The sequence below is a fragment of the Tenrec ecaudatus genome, chromosome 5 (assembly GCF_050624435.1).
Source record: "Tenrec ecaudatus isolate mTenEca1 chromosome 5, mTenEca1.hap1, whole genome shotgun sequence".
NCBI lineage: Eukaryota > Metazoa > Chordata > Mammalia > Afrosoricida > Tenrecidae > Tenrec > Tenrec ecaudatus.
Window position 1 is genome coordinate 165,562,782 of NC_134534.1, and position 25,569 is coordinate 165,588,350.

Here is a 25,569-nt window from a genome sequence, read left to right on the forward strand (position 1 = left end):
GAATGATTTAAACAAAGAACACTATAAAGCACTACCACTACATAAGATACCAAGAGTCCTACAGAAGTGGAAGAATATACCAGGCCCATAGACAGGAAATCTTAACACTGTGGAAATGTTAATACTACAAAAATGATTTAAATATATAAAGCAATCTCAACCCAGATTTCAAAATCATTCACTAAAGACGTAGAAAAACGAATCGCCAGCTTTCTAAGTAAAGGAAGGATATCAGGGATAAGCAAAGCATGACTAAAGAACAAGGCAGGCGACCTCACACTTCTCACCTGAAAACATTCTAGACAGTGACAGTAGTCACCACACGGAGTGTTGGCACAACAGACCAATGAACAGAACTGAGAGGCCAGATATGAATCCACCCACCTAAGAACAGCTGATCTTTGTCAAAGGGCTCAAACACGTCAAATGGGGAAGAGGCGGTCTCTTTAACAAGCAGTGCTGGCAAAGCAGGATAGCCATCTGAAGAACCATGAAGCAGGACCCACATAGCACAGTCCATAAAGACAATGCTCTACAGTTCACTTCGGTAAGCAGTGACGGCTTTCAGAAGTTTGTGTATCACCACTGAAGGTCCAATTATTGATCTTTCAATGTTCAGAGGAAACAATAATGAAGAAAAGTGAAGACAGTTAGAAATCCAATGGACTAATGGACCACACAAGTCTCTGTGACCTTGGGATGAGAAGAACCAGATGGTGCCTGGCTACCACCACCAGCTTCTCTGAAATGGATCACATTAAAAGGTCCTGGAGAGAGGAAGAGAAAGATATGGGACCCAATTGGGAAAAAAAAAAGACTGGTGGGACCCTAGAGACTCTGGTTCGTAGTCGCCCTTCAGATCTGGAAATGCCCTCATCCACATGGTTCAATTTCCTGTAAAGTAATAAACTGATTAAAAGGATCCACATGAGACCTCTTCCCTGGGAGATGGACGGCAGAGAAGTGGGGGAGGGGAGACGCCGGATAGGGCAAGATATGACAAAATAACAATCTATAAATTATCAAGCGCTCATGAGGGAGGGGGCAGTGGGGAGGGAGGGGAAAAAAAGAGGACCTGATGCAAAGGGCTTAAGTGGAGAGCAAATGCTTTGAAAATGATTAGGGAAAGGAATGTACGATGTGCTTTATAAAATTCATGTATGTATATGTATGGATTGTGATAAGAGTTGTATGAGCCCCTAATAAAATGTAAAAAAAAAGAAAGAAAATGATTAGGGCAATGAATGTACAGATGTGCTTTATGCAATTGATGTATGTATAAGTATGGACTGTGATAAGAGTTGTATAAGCCCCTAATAAAATATATTTTTTAAAGTAATAAACGGCTCTAGAAAGGGAACAGCACTAAGAAGGTAATCAACCACTGCGACCAAAGGGTCAGCATTTATCCAAGGACAATGTTCAAAAGGGCTAAGGAAGATGGAGAAATAGAAACAGGAAGCAGAGGGTGGAAGTGGGAGAAATTAAGCTTCACTGCAATCAATCATGAAACAGGGAACAAAATGGGCATAATCGCTTAATTAAAAAATTATCTGTTTTGTAAATCTCCTGCCAACTTAAAATAAAAAGCATATTAACTTTTCTCAAAATAAAAATAAATATAATAAAATCAGAAAGTTTGGGTCATGGTTTGATCTTTCACCATACTTATCTAATCTGTACACTGAGCAGAGAGAGAATGCAGCACGAGGACTGGAGGGAGACTCATTAACAATCAGTGGTATGCAGATGCCATAACCTTGCTTGAAAAAAAGAAAGGATTTGAAGCACTTACTGATGAAGATTAAATGCTTCAGAAAGGATTACTCATCAGGATAAGGAAGCACAACTAGGTCAATTTAAAAAATCATAAATAGCAGAAAGATTGAAGTTGTCAAAGATTTCATTTTTCTTGGATCCACAATCAACACTCACTGAAGCAGCAGTCAGGAAAAGAGATGATGGATTGCACTGGACAAATCTGCAGCAAAAGACCTCTCTAAATTGTTAGACAGTGAACAGGTCACTGGTATTCTCAATCACACTCTATGCATGCAAAAGCTGGACAATGCATGAGGAACACTGGAGAAAAGATGCATTTAAATTATGGGACTGACAAAGAATATTGAAAATGCTATGAACTGCCACAAAAATGCACAAGTACAGCCCGAATGCTCGCTGGAATTGAAGATGGGGAGGCTGTCTCCCATACGTTGGACGTGTTTTCAGGAAGGGTCATTCCTTGGAGATAGGGATGGTAAGGAATCAGTGAAACCTGTCAAACCCTCAGGGCAAGAGACTGGCACGGGGCTGTATCCATGGGCTCACACATAGAACCGGTGGTGACACAGGATCAGAGTTTCATTCTGAGGCACATAGGTCATTATAAGTTGGAAACAACTCCAGTACACTTACCAACACCACCACTAGTAGTTTTAGTATTTGATCACCATGTAGTTTGTTTGTGATACAGCTGAACATTTCTAGCATGGATTACAACGCAATGTAAAGGAACGAAAATCCTCACAACTAGACCTGTAAGTAACATCATGACAAACAAAGAAAATATTGAAATTGTTGGGATTTCATCTTGCTTGGACCCACACTCAATCAAATCTGCTGAAACGCTGGGATGTTATTTTGAGGATTAAGGTTGCACCTGACCCAAGCCATGGTATTTTCCATTGCCTCACATGCATGTGAAAGTTGGACATTGAATAAGGAAGACCAAAGAAGAATCAGTGCACTTGAATGATGGTGCTGGAGAAGAACAGTGAAAGTACCACCGACTGCCTAAAGAACAAGCAAATCTGTCTTGGAAGAAGTACAGCCAGAAAAACTCCTTAGAGACAAGGATGGCAAGTTTTTGTCTCACATACTCTGGACTGTTATCAGGAGAGATCAGTCCCAGGAGAAGGCCATGATACTTGGTAAAGTGGAGGAGCAGTGAAAAAGACAGAGGCCCTCAACCTTGGATCCAGATGGATTGACACAAGAGCTGCGATCATGGGCTCCAAACGTAAGTAAGAACAACGGCGAGGACGGTGCAGGGCCGGGCAGTGTTTTGTCTGCTGTACACAGGGGTGCTCGGAGGCGGAACTGATTTGACAGATGCTAACAACAACATTTCCAGTTATGGTCACTGCAGGAAGAGGACGAAAATTCCCACAGACTAGTGCAGAGCCCCTGCCAGAGTCGATAAAGACTCATAGTGATGCTGCGGAACACAGCAAAACTGCTCCTTAGCATTTCCAATACTAAACCTCTACGTGAGCAGACGGCCTCATCTTTCTCCTGCAGAGTGGCTGGTGGGCTTGAACTACTGATCTTGCAGTTAGCAGTTCAATACTTAACCCACAGATTTGCCAGGGTTTCTTCAGAGTAGTTTTTTGAAGTCCCCTCATATAAATTTCTTTTGAGGTGACAATGGGACAATCAACTAAGAGTGTGTAGAAAATAGATGGAAATCAGAGACTGGCTCTCCAGAGATTGTTAATGATCCAAAACAACCTTAGTATCCTCTGCACAGATTCTTATTCCTAGCTACCCCAAACCTAAACTTTTTCCCCTTCTTTATAAACTTCATTCCCTCCTCACTTTTAATCCTTCTGTTTAACTCCTCTTTCCAGATGTAGATATCAAACCCAATGTACAATCACTGACCCATTTGTTTTTCTAGGATACAATGGTCTCTATGTGAATACATGTCCCAAAATATGTCATACAGTCTGCTCTATGCTCACTTGGTGTCAATAGTTCAGCAGTTTCCTTGAGTTCAATAAGTACATATTGTGGTTTTTTGTTTTTGCATTCAGCAAAGTATTATTTAATAACATAGGTTTAAGCCTGGAAATGTTATCCCAGTGAAATTATTACTTAGAAAGCTCAAATTCTCTACAAGGGACAAAAGACCAGATAAGGGTTCATTCGATAATGTTAGATAAGAAACATCATAAAAGTAAAGATAAGAGTTATTTTCTTCTTGAAACACTGCTGTCTTTGTGTTAGCTTATCTGATCCTACTTTTTCGAATGAGGTCAGGGAACCTGTACTATGACGAAGATAAAAGCAGGAACACCACCCCACCCTGGAGGTGGGAGCCGAGGATTGATTCTGCTTCCTTGCATCCAGGGCCCTACAATTGTGTGGATGGCACGAACCTGGGCAGTGTTCCACTCTGAGGTGCAGAGGGCTCCTATGAGACAGACCCACCGGGACAGCACCTCACAACAACAAAAGAGACTGCTCACCTCGGAGGCCGGGGTCATCATCTAGTTAACAGAGCTTCTTAAACGGGAGGTTGTGACCCTACATGGGGTCACTGTAACTGACTGGAGCTCATGACAAATCTGACAACAGTCAAAGGTTTCTGAACGCATGACCAAAAAATTAATTCAAAATCAAATAAGCAATGAGTCAGAGGCATTTCTAGCACTGTTTGCCCATGTTTCACATTCCTTTGTCAAAATGGGGTCACGAGTAGAAAAAGTTTAAGAAGCCCTAAATTACCTCTAAGAACATCTCTACTCCAAGAGTTCTGTAAAGTCCACTGAGTTGGTGAACTCAGTGTCATGTGAGAAAAAGCTCACTTCATCATGGGCAACCCATTACTGTTGGCGGAAACTCTATCTCCTTTATGCTGAAGTGAAGCCTAAACTGCCTCCCTTCTTCCCCTGCGAAGGAGACACAGCTGATAGTAAAGGAGCTTTCAGAGTGGAGAGGTCAAGCCAGGCTATTTATTTAACTTTCATACTCCAGTCTCTCTTTTTGTGTGCCTTCCTTAGGACTTTTTGTTGGGGGTGGGAGGGTATTTCATTAAGGATGTACAACAAATTTATGTTTTCACATATAAAAGTTGTCATATACAGGAAAATGTTTTCTAATTATAAGACAAGTAATATTTGTTAACTACTAAATTTCAAACAATCTAAAAATAGAAATAACTCATTTACTTCTTGCCTGTCCCCAAAAATAATCACTTACTTTTAAGAGTTTTACATCATTGAATTCTTTTCATATGTGTATGCAAAGCATACAAAATAATACAATCTAAATTGTTCACCTTGCTGTTTCAATTTATTCTATGTACTATGACAGCTTTCATTTCAACTTGCATTGACTTCCTTCATTCTATTTAAAGGCTACACAGTAGTCCACTGTATAGTTGTAACATAATTTACTCAGGCTCACGTTGAGCCTGATCCTCTCCTCTTTCAAGTTCAGTTACCTGGGTTTGAAGAGGGTAAGATGAGGTCATCAGGACTCATGGAAGGAAAGGCTAAGTAAATGTGAAGAAAGCTAACTGACCATCATTTTGTGGCTGTGTAAGTTGGTGAGCAGCAAGATTTCATTTTTAAAATAACTATATGAACTATATTTTTCTTATCTATAGTCTCACAATTTCACAGAAGCATGGAATTTACAAAATATATCACACAAGGGTTTTCTATTTAACTGTTCAGGTTCTAACTTTTACTTGCACTGAGCCTAAAACATCCCTAAAGTATGGCCAGTGGTATTCATGGAATGAATGAGAGATGTTCCTTTATCACTCAATCAACATGTGTGGGTAAAACTGTCCAATTTAAAATAGAGTTTTCCAGATAAGAACATAAAACATTATAAGGTTTAAATTAGATAATTAGTTAATAGAATCATAGTTCCAAACATTCGAACCACTCACTCTCCGTATACCATCTTTTAAAGTTGTACTGGCATGTAATAATGCTCATAAAACATAAAATGAAATAGAAATGTTTGCAGGTTGACATTAATAGCCCTTTCTAAAAATCATGGGCCTCTAATTTTGTAATGAAGTCAAAGTACCTTACCCAAGCAGCTTATACCTTATACAACGGACGACGTACATCAATGGGGCAATTCTGTATTACTTCATCAACCACATCCGAAATAGATTCCATAAAATCTGGGTTGGCAAACTAAATTTTATATAAACATAAGAGAAACATTACATATTTCTCTTACATAGCACAAAATCATTTTTATAATAACTTTAACAAACACAAATTTTATTTTAACTTTGAAAATACACACATGAACTTCAACTTCCTATCAGAATGGAATGAAGCCCATCTGACTAGCCATGCTTAGAGTAATGGTGACATGTCCCCTCAAGACATGAAATGCATGGGTTTAATCAAGAAAGAATATCTAATAGCAATAAAGACAGGCCATCCCTGCAATTTGAATAGGATGAATCATTCCATTAGGAGCTTATAAAAAACATATGTATGATGGATGTGAGATGTGATGAGAGAAACACAAGTACTACTAATGAAGTACTAACGTTACAGGGAAAACAGCAAGAATAAATCTTAAAACTTGTTCAAGGGAAGGTGAATGTAAAGGTTGGGCTCAGAGAGAGGAGGAGGAGTGTTTTGTCTGACGATGGCTTTAAAAATGGAACAATCGCCATGGTAACAATTGTGTCACCAAGTCAAATGCTGAAGATTCAATTCTGTAAGTTTAACATGCTAAAATATAAATAACTCAATTATATAACATTTGAAATATGTTTTTAAAGACAAGGAAAGTTTCCATTTGTTTACAGTCTTGAGGAAAAAAGAATTTAATATCCAATATTCATCAACTGTTCATTGGATAGTTGTTGGTTTTATGATGACTTTAAAAGTCAATAGCTCCTGGATGCTTCCTCCCCCCAACTACCATGATCCGAATTCTACCTTGCAGGGCTGGATAGGACAGAGGCTGTACACTGGTACATATGAGGGCTGGAGGTACAGGGAATCCAGGGTGGATGATACCTTCAGGACCAAGGGTGTGAGGGACGATGCTGAGAGAGTGGAGGGTGAGTGGGTTGGAAAGGGGGAACTGATTACAAGGATCCACATGTGACCTCTTCCCTGGGAGAGGGACAGCAGAGAAGGGGGGAAGGGAGACTCCGGATAGGGCAAGATATGACAAAATAACGAGGTATAAATTACCAAGGGCACATGAGAGAGGGGGGAAAGGGGAGGGAGGGGAAAAAAAAAAGAGGACCTGATGCAAGGGGCTTAAGTGGAGAGCAAATGCCTTGAGAATGACTGGGGCAGGGAATGTATGGATGTGCTTTATACAATTGATGTATGTATATGTATGGATGGTGATAAGAGTTGTATGAGTCCCTAATAAAATGTAAAAAAAAGAAAAGAGGAGAAAAAAATGATTGGGGCAAAGACTGTACAGATGTGCTTTATACAACTGATGTATGTATATGTATGAACTGTGATAAGAATTGTATGAGCCCCTAATAAATTGTTAAAATTTAAAAAAAATCAATAGCAATAAGTCCATGAGCAAACAAAGGAACCAACTATTACTAGATTAGCAGTAAGGCATATAATGAGAAATTTTCCTGTGTAAAATAATCATACATGTGACTAAACATAAACAGCAGTTTATAACCTATTTCCAAATACAAATTAACAAGATTAGCGAGAAAATCTCCCCCCCCAAAAGGTAAAAAAAAAAAAAATTTAATCTGAATTTAAAATGTCTCTTAGTTACTGCTTTCTGTTAACATAATAATTCTCTGTGACTACTAGTTAAAATCATAAAGTCTATAATTCTTAAGACACTTTCATTCATGGGATTTGACCTTCAAATCTAAATTTTACCTAATTTACAGCAATAAGCACAAGCAGTACAACTGTCTGGTTCAAAATATGGGATTAGAAAGGTCAATCACAAAAGATGGCAAGGTTATAAGCTGTCACACTTTGATGGGAACATAACATTCTTCTCATGGTTCTTGAGATGTGTGAGATTAAGCTCAATTCCGTTCACTGCTCTTAAAACTTCTTCCTCACCACCCCAGGCACAATCAATATAATTAATCCATGCTACTTAAACAAAGAGTCGCTTCTCTGGAGAGAGGAACCACACAGGGGAGTAAGGGAAGTGGGAAGAAGGTGAGTCTGGAAAAGCTTACAGAGATTTAAACGTGCAAACAAGTAGCTTTACTGAAAAGATGAGCAGCAACTTTCTGATTTTACCCTTTACAAAAAAACTGTTCTTTATTCACACTAGGTGGCAGTATTGCTCCATAGACACCCTCTGTTACACACACAGACACACACACACACACACACACACACACACACACACACGCACACAAATGGCTTACCTCCGGATGAAAGAAAATTTCAGGTCCAAGGAACCTTTCATACCCAACATCTATAATGAACTTCTTTTGGTTGATTGCATTGATACCTGTGTATTGTTTGATCCATTTCCGGGGATCCACATCGTATTTGGCAAATTCCTTCACTATATCAGGGCAAATGTAACAGTATTTCTCCTGCATATACACACACAAAGTCATTACCAGGCATTAGTGACTATCCAGTTTCCTCCCTCTGATAAGTACACAGTATTCACAAGCATTAGGTACACTTCTGAAGTCATGCCCTGCATCCATCCACAGCATAACATCAGTGTGAAGGTGAGCATCGAGCCTCACATTTTACCAATCTTTCCTATTAAACATGACTATGTTTTGACTTTGGACAAGTTTGTCTATCTTTGCAAAACTCATTCAATCGCCAAGTGCTTCCTGAGTCCCTCAGCACTTGGAAGACACAAGTGACCCAAGCAGATCCAGAGGCTGCCCTACAAAGCTTACCCTCTGTATCATAGGGTGATCAGTCCCAAGGAACAAAGAAAAAGGGAAGTGAGGTGGGAGGACTGGCGACTGCACATACCAATGAGCTGCTGCTAACAAGGAAACCTGAGTGTGGTTTCCATCGCCAACAACTGGAATGAAGGACTCCTCAAATAATATCGGAGGTGTTTTTGTATTTCCTTTAAAGTTTCTTATCACCTTGAAGCACAGTTTGATATGCCCTTCTGAATATTTGTGCCATACACTTTAGCAGAAGTGTAAAACTGATGAACTAGAATAGCTGCACTACTCTGTGTTCCCCAGTAACAGAGAATGGGTCAGTCATTACAATTTTAAATCTACCTGAATTGGAGATTAAAATCAGAAAATTGTCCTTAGAGGCCTGGTCATGTGGAGTGGCAATGTTAATCATAAATTCTGAATTTACACTGCTGTAAAAGATAAATGCAATCGGGTGCCTCTTGTGTCCACAGGAGACCATCCTGTTAGTAACAGCATACAGGAGTAACTCTACACCGTTCTGTCCAGGATCACCCCTTTACACACAGAAGAACGTAAGAAATAAACACCACGGCTAACCTATGCAATAGGCTCGGTGTCCCTGGTTTGGAGAACGCACAGGGAGCTAATTTGATTCCCCATCTTTACAACTGGAGAGAAATGATGTCCAAATCTGAGCATCCCAGCTAATGTGTTAGGGTCAAGACTAGAACTCTACCTGAGGATCAGGAAATCAACCTTACTTAATTAGTAATGGTATTCAGAGATTTTTACCAGGAAAGGAAGATTTGCCCCTTAAGAAAAGATTTAATTCTGATTTATATTTGTAATAGAGTTGGGGTGAGAAAGCAACTTTGGTCAAATATAAAAATTTTTCTTATTGAAAGATGGCAAGGAAAGGAAGAGAGAAAGACTTAATAATAAGAGGCCCATCAACAAAGAAACTCTTTAAAGAAAAGAGATTTGGCTACATGTACCAAAGTAGCCTGTCCTAAAAGAGTCTCTCCTTCCACCAAAACCATCATACAAAACTTTAAAATAATATTTGGTGATTTCTTTTCTTTAACTGTAACTCCAATCCATCGGTAAGTTCTGTCCATGACTTATTCATACAAAATGTTTCTTAAATAATAACTCTTACTCACTACCATTAACCCTAGTCCAAATCACCATGGTTTATTATGTGGCTTGCCACTTCCATGCCTACTTCCTCTCTTCTCCCTCCATCTGTTTTCCACTGCAAATTGAGAAGGATATTTTAGAACCTTATTGGATGGTGTCACTTCTCTGCTTCAAAGTCGCCCAGTATCCAGTGAACTTAAAAAGAAATCCACACTTCCCCGTGGCCCACATATGCCCACTGAGCCCTCTCTAGTCTCATCAGTGCCTTCCTCCTCTAAGCATGGACTTCAATCCTTTGCTTGAGTACCACTCCTTGAACAGACAAGCTTTACTCCTGGCTCCCTCCTGGGCCCGTGAACTGGCTGCTCCCTCTGCCTAGAACACGCTTGGCTGGATCCTTCTCACCCTTGAGGTCTACTAAGAAGCTTCCCTTCATTTCCCTCACCTCTCTAACCTCTTGTTTTATCACCCAATTAACTTTGCTTTTCACCATCTCTCTCTGTCTCCCCAAACTAGCATATAAGATTCTCAGTGGGGTAAGCTATCTTTCTGTGAACCCAAAACAGAGTAGGCACTTAATATTCATTGAATAAAATAAATGAGTACAGATTCCATACTGTTTATTCATTGTCTACCATGTTATAATGGAACAAGGCCGCTACACAGAAAATGCAAGAAGAAATAGCTACCTCCCATGCACAGACTTTCAGGAATTCCTTTGTATTAATAAATTCAAATTTGTTTATCCAAATACCCAAGACGGATAGTATTAGATCATTGGCTATACACATCTCAGGGTTAACCTCCTTCATCAAGGCACCAGATGGCTAAGACCAGCCTCAGTTGTAAGATGTTTAGATGGGAGGAAAGCAGTGAGTAAAGAGGGCACATGGACAAGATGAAAGCGGGCCAAGTAACCTGTACGTTCTTGCCCAGCTCAGTGACAGTGTGTTCTAGGAGAAAGGAGAAGTCCAATATGATAGGTCATACTCCCACACCTAAAAAAAATTCTTCTCCAAAACCCAACTTCCTCCCTGTTCATCTACAGAAGGTTCCCTGGTAGCGTAGTGGGCTATGGATTGAGCTGTTCACCATAAGGTCAGTGGTTTGAATCTACCAGTCACTCCATGGGACAAAGATGGGGCTGCAGGCTGCCGTACAGATTTAGTCTCAGAAACTCAAAGGGATAGCGTACTGTGTTCGATAATGTCACTATGGGTCATAACTAAGTTGAGGGTAGTGGGTTTTTTTTGAGTTACATCTATATATAATTATCACCCTGATTACGAAGGATGGTCTGTATTTTAATTTAAAAATAATTTGTCCTGATTTTACAACATAAAAAGAAAAATGCCTTTTAAAGAGGCTGTGAACTGCCACATACGGTGTAATACAAAAAAACGAACTGTTGAATCAGGTTGAGTAGTTTAAATGAGAACCTATCAGCCATTTTACTCCTAATCTTATTGATTTAATAACTGAAAGTTCCCAGCTTAATAACCAAAGTCTAGAAAATACAGGTGAATTTTGTTTAATAATTCTGGATCTGAAATGCCCTTATTTGGGACTGTAATTCTCAGGGCCTAGAACCAAGAATACTCTAGGGAACTAATTTGAACACTGGCTGGTTGCACATGATTTCTGACAGTCATTGCTGCTACTGCTTACCTCCTGATGCTAAGCACAGAGGAAGATAGGGAAAAAATGCCCAGTTAATTGAAGGTTCTATCTAACTAGGCTCCAATTAAATGATGCTGTACTGTCTTCACTTGTGCTCAATGCTGTGATCAAGTTGTTCTCATGTTCAGTTACATACTAGCTGTGGACCGGCAACAGAGCGTTCGTGTTGAGAAGAGGAGAACCTGAAATCTCTCATTCTACTTAAGTCAAGTAGTACATCAAGACACACAGTCACAGGAAGGAAGGTGGGAACAGCGATAATGACATACAGGGAAAATGTCCAAAATACCACTTATACATCACCCCAAAACAACCAATTTTACATCTGTTTTTACCTTAATGGCTTTTGCAGTCTCCAGTGATTGCTCAGGAGGGATTCCCACCTCCCTCTCCCTTAGCAGCTGTTGAATGAAATATGTAATATCTCTACCTGCAATTGGGATGTGTTTGATGCAGCTTCCAATTACATAACCTTCTGCCTAGGGGAGAAGAGGAGTCAGAAGAACCCGTATGAGTGATTCCAGCACTGCAGAGTAGCATTAACTCACCAAGTTTCCTACCCACTCACCCATCCTGCCCCACGTGGTTCCTTAACAAGCATGCAGTGTCCCCATCCATGCTGATCTTTTCAATGACTGCATAGCCATTCCATTCTTATGTAAATTCAAAATCATTCCAGTAACCTGAGACTATGTAAATTATCAAAGTGATTTTCTCATTAAGGATGGAAGCCCAAAGAATAGAAACTGAAGAAGATAGTTTGTATCCAAAGAGTTAAGGTATCTGTTAGAACAGTGAATCAATAGCTCATACACAGACATACACACACACCATGCCCCACCTCCTGTAAATGTTGAGAAGAGGTGAAACTTGAAGTCTCTCAGCCTACTTAGTCTCTAAATTGACAAACCAACTACATACAGATCTATCTATACATTAATTTAAAATCTATCTATATATTAATTTTAAAATTGCTTAAGCACACAGGCATTAGATTCAAGAGACCAGGACTGACACCAGATCTCTTGAATCTATATATGTTAGCTGAACGACTATCGACTTGTTTGTTAACATGCACCAGGCTTCAGCATCCTTTCTCAAAATATAGGAATGGAGCACACAGGTTAAATGAAATATCATTTGTCAAGCATTTAACATAGATTTTTTAACATATATGAAATACTCGATAGATGTAAGATTTATATTTATAAGGATTAATCCTTATAACAGCCTAACTACTATGCTATTTGAAAAAGAGCACTGGTCAGTATTTAGAAAGTAAATCTCTCAGCCAGCTCCCCTGAGCCAGTAGAGACTAGGTTTCTGTGGCATCAGAAAGGGAGCTGAGGTAGTCACCTTACCCAGCCACCTACAGCTGACCCCTAGCACTAGCCAGGGCCAAGTCCTGAATGAATCAAGAGCTCGCATAACCACAGCAATGGTGGGTGAGAAGCTTTGGAGTCAGTACTATGCCTGAGGCTCCCCTATCAGCCTTCACACAGGCAGGGAACACACTGTACACAGCAGCCGCTGTCACACAGCTTGTTCTGCTCATGATCAGAGCCAGAAAACTGCCCACATACCACATCTTCATCAGATAGGAGGAGGTGAAACAAACACCCAGGTTTCATGTTTTGCCACGGGCTTCTGTGGCACCATATCCCAGTGAGGCCGACAAAAACGGGACTGAAATGCTACCTTCAGCTTTACAAATGTACCATTCCTAATAAAGACAAGCTACACGCATGGAGTTATGAGGACAAGTTAATAAATACCTCTTACTTTTTTTCTAGTGTACCTAATTTCTAGAGGCAAAAGATGTGGCTTTTCTGAAGAGTCCAAGTTCTTTGTAAAATACTTTAAGATGAAGATAAAAATATGTATGAAGTAATACAATATTAAGAGTAAACTTAAATGTATAAAAATATATACATTAGTCACAATTGCTATAGTCTATACATCACAAATGACATTTTCTAAGTTAATTTATTCAGTGTTAAATAAACATGAGCTTCGTCATAGTACTGGAAACATCGAAACAACCTAAATGCTCAACAAAAGAAAAATAATTAAGTAAATTGGGTTATACTTATATGACAGGCTATTGTGTAGTTGCTAAATACTTTTTCACAGGATATAGCAAGAAAAAGTCAGGGCTAAATTAAAAAGCAAAATATAACTTTGAGGCTCTAAGACATGAAATAATATAGAAAACCAAATACCATATATGCCAATTGTGGGGGGTAGAGGTGGACAAGAAAAAGCTTGGATGGTTATACAACTAAAATTATAATGTGATTCTCTTGGATTTATGGGTAATCTTACTTTTGCTTCACTGTTTGACCAAAATTTTCTTATAACAAATATCATTTATAAAATCAGGGGTACAGAAGATGAATTAATATAGAGTTAAAAACACATTTCTGAGCCTACCCCTCTTCTCCTAAACCAGACACAAAGGACAGGCAAATAAACAAAAGTGAAACAGCACAGGTGCCCACCATCACAGCTGCAGCCTCAGTAAGTTTTGCTGTACTTGAAGATACCTCAGAGAGAAATTCAGAGTCTGAAATTATCAGTTAGGATTAACTATCAACCTCTCAATGAACCTCAAAGGAGTGCACAGAAAACACCTTTCTGAAAGGTCAGTCACTGCTGCCTTCTCTCCTTATCTCAGTCCCCAGGGCATGACAGGGAAAGAATGCGCTCAGTTAGGTAGGCTTTTGCTATTTTCAGTCCTGATTATAGTAATAATTTCCATTGCAATCGTTTCTGCTCTTTAAGGAATTAAAACAGTATTTTAGGACATACTTCAACTTCTTAAAATATAACAATGAGTCTTTTTCCTATAGAAGTGAACAACTTTTAAAGTTATTTTTAAAATGAGGTACAGACACATATACCTGTATATTCAGAAAACATTTGTAATACAAATAAAATAACTAATAGTAACAGTTGTCCTTAAGAACAGGATCAGTCATGACAAGTCTGCACTTCTGTATGTGCCATACTACCATTTCAATTAAATTTTTAAAATTCAATTCTAAATAATTCATTTGACAAAAAAAGAAAAATGTGGAAGATTCTGTACATATAAATTTAAAATTAATTCTCTAATCATTTCGAATTTAAAGCCAAAAGCTGGTATTCCAGAGCCTTCCAGAGTCAAAATATACACTCTTCTTCCTAGCTCTTAAACTAAAAAGATAACAAGCAATTTTCTATTTAAAAAAATACAGATTAAAAAAATACAGATTAAAGCCATTCATATCTTTCCAAAGAACACAGAAATAATCCCACAAGTGTTCATACCCTATACTAACAAATCTGATATTCAAAATATTTATTTCTCAATATGCAGAATTTGGGCCAGAAAAATGCTCTTGCTGGTGTCATTCCCAGGGAAATCAACCAGGGCCCCTCAGAGATTTCACACTATTGCCAATATTCTGACTGAGGAAATTTGATACCACGAGATTAAAATTGTCAAAGTCCTGGATCTTGATTATTTCTTCTTCTCTCAAGCACATACCTTCAAAATTAAACTAAACTCACTTCCACCGAGTTGATGCTGACTCACAGCGACCCTATAAGACGGGTAAACTGCCCCTGAGTGTTTCCTAGACTGCAACTCTTTAAGGGGGCAGAAAGCTCCATCACATACTGAAGCTGCAAAAAAATCTTGCTAAGCTACACTGAAAGCACTGACAAAAACATGCTCCTGGAAATTAGCTGTTTTAACAACTGGGTGTAACAATGGAAATGCTCACTTGTCTGTATCAAGATATTCAGACGATAGTTACAGGTGTCAAACAACTGGAAAAGATTCCTATTTGTGTCCACTACAAAGAAAGGTGATCTAACAGATTGCAGAAATAATCAAGCAATGCATATCACAGTAAAATCTCCCTGAACGGACTTTTTAAAAGGCTGCAGCATACATTAATGTAAATTCAGACGACATGGAATGAGGAATATCATAGGTGATATCAGATGTAACTTGACTGAAAACAGAGACTAAGAGACAGAGATTTACCTATGTTTCACTGACCATACACAAAGGCATTCAACTGTATGGACCCTAACAAATTATAGAAAACAGTACAAAAAATGGGAATTCCAGAGCACTTAACTGTGCTCATGCAGAACAGGTACACAGACAAAAAGGCTGCATACAGACCACATGAACTAAATGGTTTAAAGTCAAGAAAGGTCCAAATCAGAGTTGTCAGTAAGTTCACCATACTTAGTCAATCTGTAAGTTCAATAAAGACTGTGTCTGACTCAGGTGGTTCATGGTCTTCTCAAGCGCCTCATATGCATGGATAAGAAAGAACTGATGCCTTTGAATTACGGAGCTGGTAAAGAACATGGAATTTACCATGGACTGGTGGAAGAATGAATAGATCTGTCTTGAAAAAAAGTATAGCCAAAATGCTCCTTAGAAACAAGGATGGGAAAACTTCATCTCATGTGCTTTGGACATGATATCAGGAAAGGCCAGTCCATGGAGAAGGGCAGCAGTTTGGGTAAAATCGGTGAAATAGAGGAAACCCTCAATGAGATAGACTGGCACCATGGGGTTGCAACAACTGGCTCAAATATCACAACTATGTGGGTGGTAAAGGACCAGCCAATGTTTTCTTCTGTTGTACACAGGGCTGGAGACAACGCAAAGGTATCCAAAAATGACACCCTTTTTAAGTACGACTATTATTTCCAGAGCCCTGCTGGCACATTGTTTACAGCACTTGGCTGCTAACCCAAGGGTCGGCAGTTCAAACCGACTAGCTGCACTATGGGAGCATGATGTGGCAGTCTGCTTTGAGAACGACGACAGCTGTGGAAGCCCTACAGGAGGGATCCACTTCATCCTGCAGGGTCATTCTGAGTCCAAATCTAAAAGATGGCGGTGGGCTTGGTGTGAGGTTTATAACTTTAAAAGTAGTATTTCAATTACAGAAAGGTGTTTTTCAAAAAATCTCTCCTTCCCTCCAACTAGGTATAAAGTTCTGAGTACTGTACTTACCACGGGGATGACATGGGTAACCCCATCACCGCTGTCAATGACTGTTCCCGTTAACGTGCGCTCTCCAACCTGTCGGGAGGTCCACGATGCCGCCAAAGCCAGCACTGCCTGCAGTGCAGAAATGACACCACTAGCGAACAAGGACATGCTTAAAAAGGAGTTTACCCACCTGTTCACAGGTACAGCCACAAACTCTTTTCTTGTTTAATAACAAGTCTTTGAGTAGAATCGCAAAATTTTAGTAATATCTGACTGATGCCCAGTGAAGATCCATAGAATGGACACAAAAAAGTAAACCATTTGTGAAATCCCTACACATAGAGATTTCCTCACCCCATGAATTCTAATGGGCTAGCTCTAGCCCGGAAGCCTTCCACTATGCCCAATGGTGCCCTCAGGGACATTTGGGATTATCTTCAGAAACGTTTTACCATCACCCTTGGAGGAAGTGCTGAGCATCCAACTATGTACAAACAGTCCCCTGCAACAAAACAGTATTCAGCTCAAGGCACGAGGGCTGAAACCCTAATCTAGGATTAAGTCCAATAATTTATGTTTTTGAAAAAGCATTCTCTACTGCGAATTTGATGCAGAGACCATTTTGAGGGCAGGTCCAGTCTTCTAAAGTATCTACCGAATTCATGAAATATAATAAACTTGGAAGAGGGACAAGATTTATGTTTAAACAAATTTGAAAATACTAAAATAAATTTATTCAAGGCAGGAATTCTCAGAGATTTCACATGCTAATAAGTAGCAAGAGGAGGGTATCTTGTATCTGGTGTAATATCTCCACAACTGATTTTTCTCTGGGACTCCTCCACCTGTCTCAGAAGGAACTACTACCATTTATAATATATATAGTGGTAAGCACCCATCTCATTTGTAGCCAGAAATTTCATAAATGGTATGAATGTAGGGATGTATTTAGGGAGTCTTTATTTAGAGAGTGGCTATGTGTATGTGTTGTGTGGTGTTATTCAGTATATGTAATTTGGAATTATCATAGCTTCCACTACTAGAGAGCTAAGAGTGCACTTGAGACAGAGTGGGGTAGAGAGGTAGGGGGCTATGTTGAGGGTGTGATGTGGGAGTGTGTATGTGGTACACAGGCAGGAGTTGGGTATGTGGGTAGCACCGAGGGTACATGTGGGAGATGCAGTGTACTATACAGTGTGTGTGTATGTGTGATGCAATGCATGTGTACATGGGTCTGATGTGAGGGATGTGTTTGTGAAGTTCGTGTACATTGTGGAATGTGGTGGGGTGAGGTGGAGTGATATAAGGTGTGAGGGTCCATATGTAGGTACACACATATATATGTGTTGAGGACTGGAAAAAGAATTTTGAAGAACAACATACATAAGCTTAAAACAGAGAAACTTTGGAATTAGCATACTTTCCAGTACTAGATAGTTAAGATTCCTTGGGAATCATAAAAATAACCTTGTTTTTACCTGAACTGCAATGTAGAGTCCTGGTACATTAAATGATTCAAACATGATTTCTGCAAGATATTCTCTATTTTCGGGTGTATTCAGTGGAGGTTCTGTCTGTAAGAGAACATTCACTATATTCCATGTAATTAAATCAGAACCATGAATAATTTAACCTAAAAGCATGCTAGCTAGCATGTTATATAATTCTCTCCTTTTACAGATAAAAGTATGCCCAGAATGATTTAAAGAAATCTGGCTCTGGATCTTCAAGTTTTCAGATGGTTCAGTGAAGATATACCTGAATCCTACCATTTTTACTGACTATACCAAAACAAGAAAGAGCACAAAATGATGAAGAGGAAAATCTATCTTCACTAACATAATAAAACATATATACACCCTGAAACTCAACATACCTGAAGATGAGTTGTCAAAGGCAATGAAAATTTAACCACTGTTGATGGAGGGACCAAAAGAGAACACCCAATACGTTAGAGCTCAGGAAGATGATGACTTTCTCAGAGAACAGGAAAACAAGGAAACCACAGTCAGGCTGGCTGCAGAGGCTTCCCTGGCCCATCTGACACTGAGGAGCAACAGTGAAGCCGGTCAGACACAGCATCTCTGAAGCTGAGGCGCAAGGCAGAAGACTCCACAGGAGAAGTAGAGTTCCAGCAAAGCTGTCTAAATAGGATTCTTCTAGGATTTCCTTTTCTTAACAATGTTTTAAATTCTATACCATTAGCGAAATTAATAACACTATTAATATAATTACCCTATACTGGTTTCTATAGTGGTATCTCTTGATAGATAAACGATAGATGTATGGTTGGATCTGGGGTCCCAACTTCATTATAGCCCCAATGTAAGAACAATCAGTTTGATGACATGGTCCTACTTAATACTCACTGTTATTAAGAGATCACTTAAGATGTGTGTTCCAGCCTCTGAGGTCTTAATGACTTGTCTAAGTTAGCCGTCAACTATGATCATATAGAAGCAGCACACCAACTTGTGTGATCCCAACAATTGTAATTAATAAAATCCTAGACCAAAAGAGGGAATGGTATCAGAGCTTAAATTATGAGCACTCCATTTGCAGGAGACTGTGGATGACGGTGGAAGCTCGAAATCCATTTGCAGGGTCCTCATGTGGACTGAACCTCTGGAGAATTCCCTCTGACCATAGTCCAGGCAGGTGAACAGCCTTGCTGTCACATAGAGAGCATTATAAAGTTGATTATGAAAGATGTGTTAGGTTAAAATGCAACACCTTATCATTCGACCTCCCCTTTGGCCCACTTTAAAGTTTTTAATATTTTCAACTTTTCTTTTTCAATAGAGAGGTTTATTCTGTTTTGTGTAATCATTGTTGTTGGATTTGTTGTTATTGTCCGCTTCCTGTTTGTGTTTTACATGAATTTTTGTATATGAAATCAGGGAAGGTAAACCTGTGCAGACTGTAACCAGATTAATAATGACCTAGGGCAATAACAAGGGAAAACAGGGTGCTAGCACGGAGGACAAGAAGAAAATATTCTGAAATTGATTGTGGTGATGACTGCACAATTCTTAATATGATAGAATGATAAAAATGTGTAATATGTAAAAAAAACACAAAAATGTGGAATATGTTCAGTATATGACAATAAACATGGGAGATTGAGAGGAAATGAGGAACTAATAAGAATGAGTACAAGAAAAAAAATGCTCTAAAATTGGATGTGGTCATGCTTGCATAACTCGTTTTCACCTGGTTAAACCACTGAATTGTATGATCTCTGAGTTATATGTCAATAACACTGCTTGAAAAACAATTAGATTGCTAGGTAAATATGTGCATTTGAGAATAAGCATCAGAGTCAGATAGTGGACTGAAACTTCGACTTTTCCCTTTCATATAAGAACTTGGGGATTTTTTTTTTAATCTAAGAAAAAAGTAAACTTTCACCTAAAAAGAAATTTTTTAAATACAGTAATCACTATCAAATAGAAGTATACAATAAAAGTATAAAAAGGAATAAATGAAAATTATCTGGGCCTACAGGCAAAGTCCCGCTTGTCCTTCAGTGTGTCATACTGTGGTGGTTTGCATATTGCTGTAAAGCTAGGAACTATGTCAATGATATTTCAATTACAGCAGGGTCACCCATCGTAGGAAGATTTCAGTGACATTTCCAGACTAAGACTAAAAAGAAAAGGGGGAGGGGATACTTCTGATAAATGAGCCAATGAAAACCTTATGAATAGCAGTGGAACACTACCTGAAGTAGTGTCACAAGAAAGCCCTTTGGTTAAAAGACACTAAAAATGTGGCTGAGGAAGAGCTACCGCCTCAAAATAAAGTCATCTTAAAATTGTGGACAAAGCAGAACCTTCATTTGCTGTGAGAAGACAAAAGCTGAGGAGAAACAGCTGCAAACATCCAGTATTAATCAGTTATGTGGGATAAGTAGAAAGTGGAATGCATGAAGTATGAATCTGGAAAACTTAGGACTTGTGAAAAAGGAAAAGGCCACAGAGTGGCCTGAAATGGACTGGCCTTCATCATTTTAAATGAACAATATTGTGGTCTACTACGCCGGGAAGGACACACTGAAGAGGAAAGAGGACTGGCATCACGGCCATCATGAAAAAGAGAGGCTGCCTCCCCCAACTGACGCCCCCTTACCTTGGACAGGGGCTTACATGGTTAACATTAATAGAAAACACGTATAATGGGAAACATTAAGTCTTTGGCAAAGAATCAAACGGTCTGGCCCCCCGTGGTGCCTCAGGAGTACAAAAAATAAGAGAGACAAAGGTAGACTATGGAACAGTTACCTTAATAAGAGAGCTTATAAAGGAAAATATTTGAGAAGCATTTAACTCTGCTTGTAGACATTTTTTTAATAATGTAGGCTTTAAAGTAGTACATGAGATAGTTTCATTATGTTAAGTTAGTCAACCAGGAAAGGAGCATTGTGAGCAGAAAATAAGGCAGTAAGTAGGATATGAGTCTAACCAAATTTTCTGAACACCTCAATCAAGAATAGCATGTGACATATAAGACAAACAGTACAGGGGGAAAGAATCAGGAAGAGGACAGAAAGCGATAGAAAAAAAGTATAGATCTTATCATGGTCTTTTAGTGGAAACAAGAAGGGTGACTTTGGAGTTAATCATAAGGCATTGTTTTATGTTTTTATGTCTGCAAAACTTTTTATGGTATAAATAAAGCTGTTTGGAAGAACTCAGCAGAGATTGCTTCCACCAGCACATCTCTCGTGTCTGTCTCCTCTGTGTTCACCGACTCCACCCCTCCTTCAGGTATCCAGATTAACCCTCCCGGAGGCTGGACTCCGGCACTTCTTTATCACTTTCAACAAGATTGTGTTGTCTACATGTCTACATGTCGCAGGTTGTTCAGAACTCTTCCTCCAATCCTGATATAGCATATAAATTAAGATTCTCTCAGTATACAGACGAAACAAGTATGGTGAGGATATAACCCAGATGCACACCTTTCCTGATTTTAAACCATGCAGTATTCCCTGCTCCCTTCACACAGCAGCCTCTTGATCCATGTATAGGTTCAGCATGAACACGATGAAGTGCCCCAGAATTCCCATTCTTCTCAAGGCTATCCGCAGCTTGTTATGATCCACACAGATGAATGCCTTCACACTGTCAATGAAACACAAGTAAACATCTTTCTGGTATTCTCAGCTCTCAGCCACGATTCATCTCTGAACAGCAAAGCTATCCCGCTCCATGTCTTCTTCTGATTCTACTGCTGCAACCGTTGCCGGATGATCTTCAACAAGATCTTACTTGCATGTTATGTCACTATTGTTCTCTAATTTCTGCCTTCTTTTGAGTCACCTTTCTTGGGATTGGCTAAAATGTGGATCTCTACCAGTCAAGTCAGCTGGCCAAGTAGTAGTCTTCTAAATTCCCTGCCATAAGTGTGTGAGTGCTCCATCCGCGTACTGAAACATTTCATTTGCCATTCCATCAATTCCTGGAGCTTTTCGTTGTTGTTGTTAATGTCTTCAGTGCAGCTTGGACTTCTTCGATACTATTGGTTTTTGCTCCTTCGCGACTTCTTGAGAGGTCGAATGTTGACTAGTTCTTTTTGTCACAGTGACTGTGTGTTCTTTCCTTCTTTAAATGCTTCCTGTACCATTCAACATTTTGGCTACAGAATCTTTCAATATTACAACCGAGGCGTGCATGTTTTCTTGAGTTCTTTCAGATTAAGATATGATGAGCATATTCTTACTTTTGGCTTTTTAACTCTTGGTATATATAGTTTACTATAATATTTTACTGTCTTCTCCAGCTGCCCTTTAAAATTTTCTTTCTTTCTTCAATTCTTTTTTTTTAATGAATACAGATGAGCACATTTAATTGGAAAGGCTTTCTGGAGTTGAATGTTTATATCAGGCATATTAAGAAGGTGACAAGAGTGGCACAGAGCAGGAGTGACCCCTTGCAGAGAAGACTACACTCTTACTTAGACTGATTGGCATGACTTCTACTATGAAAACGTGATCCTAATGTTACCAGCTTTGGTAATTCCCTTTGAAATTTTCTATTCAAGCTGATTTACTTCATCATTTCTTCTATTTGCCTTAACTACCCTACAATGAAGAATAGGCTTCAATTTCTTCTGGCATCCACTGAATCTTTTCTTTCATTCCTATCTTTTGAATGACTTTTTTGCTTTCTTCATGTATAATATTCTTGATGTCACCCCACAGCTCTTCATATCTTCTGTCAATTGTTAATGCATCAAATCTATTCTTGAGATGTTTTTGAAATTCAGTAGAGATACACTCAAGGTCATATTTTCTCATTTATCAATTTATTTTCATTTTCTATTTCAACTTGAACTTACATATGACTAGTTGATAGTCTGTCACAGTCGGCCCCTGACCTGGCTCATATTGAGCATCTCCATGTCTTCCCATAAATGTAGTCAGTTTGACTTCTGTGTATTGCATCTGGAGAAGTCCACATGTAAAATCACCATTTGCGCTGTTGAAAAGGGTACTTGTGATGAAGAAGTCCCTGACCTTGCACGAGTCTATCATGCAATCTCCAGCTTCATTTCTATAACCAAGACCATGTTTTCCAACTACTTGTCTTTCTTCTGTTTCCAATTTTTGCATTCCAGTGGCCAAAAATTATCAATGAATCTCGAATGAATCTTTGATCAATTTCAAACTGAAGAGACTGATAAAATTCTTCAATTTCTGCATCACTAGCTTTAGTGGTTGGTGTACAAATTTGAGTAATAGTTGTTCTGATTGAATTTCCCTGTATGTCATAGACATTATCCTATCGCAGACAGTATTTTACTTCAAAATAGATCATTAAGTGTCCTTTTTGACGATGAATGAAATACTTTTCCTCTTGATTCTATCATTCCCACCATAGTAAACCATGATTTTCTGACTCAAAAACAGCCAATACCAGGCCATTGCAGCTCACTAACTCCTAGAACATCCATCTTTTTGTATTCTATGTAATTTTTAATATCTTCCAATTTTCATAAATTCCTACTGAAACTTTCCAAGTTCCAATTATTAATTGATGTTTGCACAGAACTGTTTCTTCTCATTTTGAGTCAGGCCCCATAAGTCAAGGAAGCTTTACTCCCATAGGCTTTACTCCATCGGTGTCATTGTGGCTGATTACTCTGAGAAAGCAGCTCTTCCGCAGTAAAATTGTGCGAGCCTTCCGAAGTGAAGGGGCTCATCTTCTGGCACCATCTCTGACAATGTTCTCTTTCAGCTCTCATTAGGTTTTCATTAAATGATCATGTTCCCAGGCTATCAGTAGGGTTTTCAGTACCTCATTCCTCTGAAGCACACTTCCTTCTTTTCTTGGTCTAGAATCTCTGCTGAAACCTGTTTGATTTGGGTGATCTGATGGTATCTGAAACAGCAGTGGCATAGCTTTCAGAATTATGGCAACACTCAAGCCACCACAGTAAAACAAACTAATAGACAAGTGGTGGAGAAACAAAATTACTTCATCTGAAATAGTGGTTCTTAAATGTCTAAAAACAGTGGAACCACTGAAAAGACATAAATTGAGAATTACCAAAACTGGGAAAGAAAATGAGGGAGATACAATATTTAATAAACAATTATATGAAAAGATTAAATTATACTAATTGTTAATACGATAGGATTATGATAGTACTACTATAAGGGGGAAATTTTCACTGTGTTATAAGCCTTTGAAAAAAGCCTACATAAACTCCTAATACAATGTTCTACTTTATTTATTCACAGGAAAAGAAACTTAATGGAAGAAAGATAGCAACACAGAGCAGGAGAAGACACAGGTCATCTTCAAAGAACTTCTCCGTGGCACTCTGTGTCACTAATGTGGATGGCACAGTCCAAGTGAGCAGAATGCAGCAGGCTTGTGAACAGTCAAATTCTTGTTTTGCCACCATCTTCATGCCTGTGAGTCACATCAATATGGCAGTGCTGAGAAATACCTAACCCTGAAATGCTGGGCGATGTTTTCGTAGCATTTAATTAAAACATATCTGGAACCGAAATTACAAAGCTTTTGGAGCCAACCACGATGTCGACAAAATCGTAGCACTTTACTACACAAATGCACACCGCTAGTCACACATTTTAGCGGCAAAATACTTGACTAGTGGCACATGTTGTGAATGACTGTGCATTTGAGGTTCAAGTGGTCGTTGGCGTTCAGTGCATTTTAGGATAATTTTCAATCTAGTGAAGTTTTAGTGTTGATATTTTTTAATATGTTCATAAAACTAGTTTTTGTGTCAAAGGTATAATACTCATAAAAACATATGTATTATATATTTCCGCTTTTTCAAAACATAATGAATTTGTTACATTGATTTTTTGAATCGACCGTGACAAAAATTACCACAGCAAGGATTGTGATTTATTTTATGGAAAACAGCGAATGTATGACCTAGATGGAAGCGTACAGACTCAGACAAGGAACCAGAGGCTAATATGGATGAAACTGGTAAATAAAATGTGTATTACATCTTAAAATTTTGATTTTACATTATAAAATTTTAATTATATTGCTATTCAAACTATTTTGATAACAATATTTATTTTTCCCATGATAGGAAGTGAATATATGCCCGATTATTCTGATTTGGATGAATTAGAAGACCTCATGCTTAGTAATGATAATACTAGTGAAGATGATTAGAAACTTCAGTTGTTGAAGTTGAACAATCAATTCCAATAACTACAAGTTCATAACCATCTACATCAACAAACCAAAGAATTCCTCTTTGGCGGCACATTTCTGGAGATGGTACAGCTAGACCTAGGCCTGAATGGTTAGGACAAATAGATTCTTCTGGGGTAGTAAAACATCCTGTTGAATATTTTAGACATCTTTTGTCAAAGAATATCATTACGCATATTGTCGACCAATCAAATCTTTATGCAATCTAGCAAAATCCCAATAAACCTCTTGCACTGAGTAGCTAGGAACTTGAGCAATTTTGGGGTGCACTGCTTGCTATGTCGATGGTGAAGCTCTCAAATGCACATTTATATTGGAAGAGCAAACTAAACTGTCCTATTGCGTCGGAAGTGATAAGTAGAGACAGATGGGAAGATATAAAGTCCAAGATTCACTTCAATAAT

The 25,569-nt window shown here is 38.7% G+C and overlaps 1 protein-coding gene across 3 annotated transcripts in view; it reads right to left on the minus strand.

The window, feature by feature from the left end:
• ACTR3B (actin related protein 3B) overlaps positions 1–25,569 on the minus strand; it is a 106,101-nt gene that overhangs the window by 36,402 nt on the left and 44,130 nt on the right. For all 3 annotated transcript variants that reach the window (XM_075550188.1, XM_075550190.1, XM_075550189.1), the window contains exons 5-9: positions 17,933–18,028; positions 16,476–16,583; positions 11,782–11,925; positions 8,147–8,320; positions 5,847–5,939 (exon numbers count right to left, since the gene is read on the minus strand). In XM_075550188.1, coding sequence (XP_075406303.1) covers positions 5,847–5,939; positions 8,147–8,320; positions 11,782–11,925; positions 16,476–16,583; positions 17,933–18,028 — 615 coding nt within the window. The remainder of the gene's footprint in view (positions 1–5,846; positions 5,940–8,146; positions 8,321–11,781; positions 11,926–16,475; positions 16,584–17,932; positions 18,029–25,569) is intronic.